At 50.4% G+C, this 6,000-nt stretch overlaps 1 protein-coding gene across 5 annotated transcripts in view; it reads right to left on the bottom strand.

Annotated features, from left to right (window-relative positions):
• Positions 1 to 251: 251 nt before the first annotated feature.
• PPP3CC (protein phosphatase 3 catalytic subunit gamma) overlaps positions 252 to 6,000 on the bottom strand; it is a 35,124-nt gene continuing 29,375 nt past the window's right edge. For 3 of the 5 annotated variants that reach the window (XM_030035743.2, XM_030035744.2, XM_030035746.2), the window contains 4 exons: positions 5,395 to 5,476; positions 4,807 to 4,904; positions 2,063 to 2,092; positions 252 to 750 (listed from right to left, as the gene is read on the bottom strand). In XM_030035743.2, the coding sequence (XP_029891603.1) occupies positions 572 to 750; positions 2,063 to 2,092; positions 4,807 to 4,904; positions 5,395 to 5,476 (389 nt within the window). In that variant the 3' untranslated portion in view covers positions 252 to 571. The remainder of the gene's footprint in view (positions 751 to 2,062; positions 2,093 to 4,806; positions 4,905 to 5,394; positions 5,477 to 6,000) is intronic. The other 2 variants (XM_030035745.2, XM_030035747.2) reach the window with 1 other exon arrangement.

Here is a 6,000-nt window from a genome sequence, read left to right as displayed (position 1 = left end):
TTTGGATGTCACCTTGGAAGAGGGATGGATCCCAGCCAGTTGCACCATGCAACGTGCCTTCCACAGAATCGGTTGCTAAAGCAGCAATTGCAGGTAGGCAAGAAGTTGAAGAAAACAACAGCAAACTCTGGGAAGAAGACAGTTGTGAAAAGAAAAACCAAACCAACCCTATCGTCAATGAAAGGACCTGCTGTTGAAAGTACAGGCTAACTTAGAATTGTACCAAAGTCAACGACCCAAGTTGCCTGGGACTGTTTTTGTTTCTTTTAATCCCCCCACAGAGGTTTGCCTCTCGTGGAGGAGAGGTCAGCTGTACAGCACAACACTTCATATATGCACTAGCAGTTAGATTGGTTTCTAAATTAAAAAAAGATGGACTTTTTATATATTGAACATAAATAAAAAAATTACAAAATGGTCACCTTTCTTACAGAATGGATGCAAACTGGATTATGAACGTGCCTCCAGGTGAAGTTGGTTTCTCCCCTGCCCCCACCCCACCCCAATAATAAATAAATAAAATTCATTAAGTTTTGGATCCTTTAGTGGTGCAGATTGGGCGCTCGGACCGTTACTGGGCTTTCTTCCCTGTGCCATTCTTGTCCGCAGAGTTTGTTGAGGTTACCAAGTTCACCGGCCCGTCTGAGTGCATTGAATCTTTGCGTGGCGGCATGCGTTCGTTAATGCGATCCAGCCCTCTGGCTTCTTCGAAGCTGCGGATCTTGTGCTGCGGTGAAAATCCACGAATGGCTGCAGAGAGAAGGGCCGAGAAAGAAGAGTTAGTCTGAGTCGCGGATCCCCGGATAGGAGCCCCTTAGCACACGCCAGACACGTACAGGACAGAGTCGGGTGACAGAAAGCACGTGTCTGGCTACGGGAACCACGAGACGGGTCCGTAGGTGATTTTCAGCATCGCCAGCTCATGTGGATACCACAGTGCAGCTGGGAAGTTGAACTGCGCTAGGTCACAGCGCAGATCCAGACCGCAGCGACTTGCTCTGCTCCCTAACGGCTTCTCTTTTAATACAGTTTAGTAGCAGGAACTTGAAGACCAGACAAGTGCTCAATGTCCCCAAACAGTGAAATCTCAGGAAACTTTCAAAGCTGAAAAACAGGATACTAAAAAAATAAACAAGGCAAACCCAAAACAACACAACAAAGACACCACCACAAGGCTTTAACTCCAACACAAACCACACACTGCAACACCAGGAGAGGGAAACAGCTAGTCCTCGGATCACAAACGCAACATTTCTTGCATGACCAGGAGACACACAGGCAGTCTCACGAGTGATGAAATCCCACCAAGGGCAGGCGTATCTCTGTTTCATCACTACAAGGCTCAGTACATCATCCTTGTGATGATGATATGGACCAAATGTTTTAACTTCTTTGTATTACAGACAATTTAAGAAAAAGGGGTTTGTGCCAAATCTTTTTACAAGGACTTGGCTGGTTTACAAACAAACTTCCCTTGGTAATCAAAAAGTTCTCTACACAGAGGTACAGCCCCATTCATCAGTAGTTGAATGGAGCTATCGAGGAGAAAATCTCCCCAGACAGTAACCTCATGAATCTGTCATTTCTACACGAACTACAGGGAGAAAACTGCTTCTCCACACTGGAACCGCCTTGGCCCACCTGTGGGGAAGGCAAGGGTTACATCAGAGCCGCGCAATCTGCTATTTCCTAGTTGATTTTGACCAAGCGTGCTGGCAGTCTTCACCGGATCGAGTTACCCAGGGGATGAACTCAGCCACGAGGCATCCGAGATCAGATTGCAGGACCCCAACACCAAGGTCTTGAGACACCAGAGCACAAACCGCTCCGGAGAGAGGGCAGTCTTGGAATAAAGGTATTGCACTAAGCAATAGCCTAGTTAAGGCTAAAATAGACTTGAACCAGCCCACTGTGTATTTTTTGCTTCCCAGCAGGGGCCCATCCTCCCCCACTTCTGGTGATGCAAGAGTAAAAAGCTTCCATAAGGCTGATAAAGCTCTTTAAAATTAGCGCACGCACACACAGAGATGATTTTGAGTCTCTCGCCGGATTCTAGCCATACCTTCCCGTGCCTCTACCGCTTCTACTGTGGCTGCAATACAGAAGAACAGTGGCATGCAAAAATGAAGACAGAAAAAAAGAGTGACAGTGAGTGATCTAACATCATCGCTGCGAACGCAGAGCCCACAGCCTCCCAGCCCCAGTGGAGACGACCGTAATCAAAACCAACTGGCAAGAGGAAAAAAAGGTGACAGGAGCTTGAGAGGAAGGCTGAAAGGGGACTCTCTCGGGTTTAGCATCTGCTGAGCACTGACACGGGGGAGTCTCCTTTCCTCGCGTTCGCTGGACTTGTCACACAGATAAATTCGATGGAAAGAAACAGAGAAGCAGAGAGATGGCTTTCTGCTGCATGCACTGGAGGGCTTGGGCACGCAGGCATCCCACGGAAAGGACAGTGATAGTCTCGGTCTAAGCCTTGGGTCTCCACCTGCATTTGCAGCCCCCTCTGCTCCCATTTCGGTGGCTCTAGGGCACCCTGGCCACCTTCAGAAGATAAACTGTGTGGAATTCACCCCAGAGCAAAGCCCCAACCATCAAAGCCACGTAAGGGAAGCGACCCCGAGGGGCGTGATGACATTTTGGAGCAGTGGGGAAGAGAGGGGCAGTTCATTCTCTAGAGGAGGGCAGGCAGCAGCAGATACCAGGCTGCTCCGCTCCCGATGCCTTGAATTGTAACAAAAAAAATAGGCTGATGCTTCAAATCCAGTTTGGCTTCAGCTCCACCTCCTAAAAGTGTTACCAAGCAACAAGGCACCACAAAGCTGAGCAACGTCCCCCTTCCTAAATCTGCTGCAGCAGCTGTCCAAGTTTTGGTAGTCCCTGCCTCAACATCTGGGAGGAGGCCCTTCCCTCGAACAGATCCCCTGCTTTTAGCCTCAAAACGCCACAGTTTTTTGCTTTGGACACAATACACAGGCCACGTGGTCCTTGAGAGGCCACGGAGGAAGAATAGAGTTGTGGCTGAGTATCTTTCCTCCAGATTCGGTGACTTTATTCAGCCCTCCTTGCTAAGCTGTGCTGCGAAAGGTTGGCAGGAGGCTCAGGGAGGGAAGGGGCCCCCCACCACTACTACCTGCAGCCCTGTCTCTCCTCTTTTGGGGTGCAGAGGCACCCCAAAAGGGGGGCAGCCCCCTCCTCTCCCCACCGAGCAGACGGGCTCCCAGCACGGCTGCTGAAGAAGCGCCTGTACATTCACCAGGAGGCTGCTGCGAGCAGACGGCGCGGTGCGAAGGGACGTGCGAAACGGGAAGGAGTGAGAGAAGGAGGCACGATGGGGAAAGGAGCGTGAGAAGGGCACAAAAAGCAGGGTGCTGCTGAGGGGAACACGGGGTGCTGGGAGCAGCAGGGGTGGGAAGCCTGCAGCCACGGGAGGAGACGGCAGGCAGGGTCGGGTAAGGCAGCAGTAAAGGTCCAGCTTGTTTGTCCTGTCTCAGGGAGATGCGCAAATCTCGGCTTCTTTACTGGGGGGAGCTGCCTGGTAGCCCCTCAGAGGAACCCCCCCGAGAGGGGAAGGTGCAGGAGAGCATCGCGGCGCTACCCGCTCCTTGCGCTGTCAGCTATAAGGGCAAAGCTGCGGCACCACGAGTGAGCTGGCTGCTCGAGCCGAGCTGTAACAGCCGCCTTCCCACTCAGGCTCTGTTCCTATGCCTGCAGCAGAACTGGGGCAACAGAAACCATTATGGTTGCTATAAAAAAAAAGAAAAAAAAAAAATTCATACTCCTCTGCGGGCAGAGAAACCCATGAGTTTGGGAGTGATACCGCATCCTCCCCACCCTCAGGAGCGGGCAGCAATATTTACACGTTTCTCACTTGTGAACTATTTAATCAAGGCAAGGCAATCCCAGAACAAGCCCTCTTCTGAGCCCACAGGAAATTACCCAGCGCTGATAGGAAGGGGAAAGCAGGCTGGTGAGATGCCAGCATTCAAAGGCTAGCGGCAGGAAAGGATTAAAACACTAGATTACAGGATTCCCTCCAGGGACACATGTTACTATGATAACTCATTCCCTGACCATCAGCCAATCTCCCTGCCCTGCGAGTTTAAAGCACGCAGATTGCTAGCTCAGTCCTGCTCTCAGCACACTAGTAAGACAGACCAGTTGGCTGCTGAGGGAAGGAGCAAAGTATTTGCCAGCAAGCACAGAAAAGAAACCTCCAAAACCAGATCATAAACAGGGGGCCAAGAGAAGTCTTAATATGAAACATACAGGCCTGGAAGAATCTCCTTCCTTCAACTAAATCTAAGCTTCCTCTGTTTGGAATTCACAATTTCATAGGGTCAAAATTGGAGTGGTTTCGTTTAACAAAGAACAAACAAGCAGGCGCATTTACTATTACATTCATATATACGCTATCACACAACAGCAGCAGATAGATGAAGCACAGGATGCTTATCATGCAGCGTCAGAAGGGAAATAAATGATAAAAATTGTTGCAGAAACATACAATAAAGCAATACACATGCTTTAGGCGGGGTGCTGTTTGTTGTCTTTCTTCCTCGCGTTCCCCTCCTCGAGGGTATACAGGGACATCTTGGAAGGCTCTCCGCATCCCCACCTACATTTCTGCTTTTTCCTATTTCTAAATCCTTCCTCCCCGTGGGCCTGAACCATCTCTCAGGTCCCCTGGCACCCTGAAGTACGCCTACGGGAACTGATGGGAGTTGTTTTCAGGGTAGCTGAGGGCCAGGTATAAAACTGCAGAGGGGGTACAGTGTTGCAGAGAGGAGGATCATTCATACTCACCAGTCTGTAGGGTCTGCCTCCCCCCTGAGAGCACTCCCAGGGGCAGTGTACCTGTGGGAGTCAGGCCTTTGAGAGTCAGCACGCTCTCGCTCTCCTCTCTGGAAGTAAGAGGCAACACAACCGGTTACCAAGAGATTAATGCAATGGCCGTTTAGGTCCACACAAAACCGTTAGCGGTGAGCGGCATGAAAACTGGAGTCTGCCCTGTGCTGACCACAGGCAGCGTGTGTCTCATCTGCTGAGCACCGACCACAACCCTGCCTCGTAAATACAGGACCTCTGCTTACTCAGCCACGACGCATCAGAGCTGCAGCATAGCAAATGCATCCTGAAAGGGCTAAATGTACCTCACCATCAGCATTTCTGTTGGCAAAAGTGCCAGTGCCTGAGATGAAGGTTTCTGAGAGAGTCAGACCACCAGGCATACAGAAACCACCACCTCAAGCCTTTGCCATCTGCTCTGAAGCAAGAGTCTCATAAGATTTTACCCCAACAGGACTCTGCCTGCCTGGTGCACCCTGACCGACGTCCCCTGTTACCCAGACCCCACACGAAACTGAGACCCCAAATCACAAGCTGCTTCCTTACCGAAGGACTGAGAAGACACGTGCCATCTTCCCAATGGCTCTAATCTTATTCCTGATGATCTCTTTACGGACTGTTGTCCCACCTTAGGGAGAGAAAAAACAAACACCAGCATGTTTAAGGCTTCCTGCTTTCCAGGCACAGGTAATGTCAATATGAAGCACCTGCCTGACTCCAGGAAAAGAAATCATGGTTTACAGATTCACAGCTACACTCTTGAGAGAACAGTGCTGAGAGGATGGCGGTCAGGATGGCAGTGAGAAGGGCAACACCAACGAGATGACACACGGACTTAAAGGTCTAAAGAGAGTAGAACCACCAAAGGAAACAGATCGGGTAGGTCTTGTTCGAAGCTCACCAGGTTTGATCACACTACACAGGATGTAACACAAATGACTCAGCCATGTAGACACAGTTTTGCAAGGCAGAACACTGACGAATCTGACTGCTGATGAACACTGCAGAACACTGGGCTGTGCTCGCCGCGGGGAGGAGTGTCACGCAAGCATCAGCTTTGGCATCCAACACGCACAGTGAACGGCTGGCCGGAGCCTTGCAACTCTGCTTTGACCCCACACAAACACAAAGTGAGATATGTGAACTCCCCTT

Source organism: Aquila chrysaetos, chromosome 13 (genome assembly GCF_900496995.4).
Source record: "Aquila chrysaetos chrysaetos chromosome 13, bAquChr1.4, whole genome shotgun sequence".
NCBI lineage: Eukaryota > Metazoa > Chordata > Aves > Accipitriformes > Accipitridae > Aquila > Aquila chrysaetos.
The sequence above is the reverse complement of the archived record's forward strand: the minus strand, read 5'-3'. Positions and strand labels throughout refer to the sequence as shown.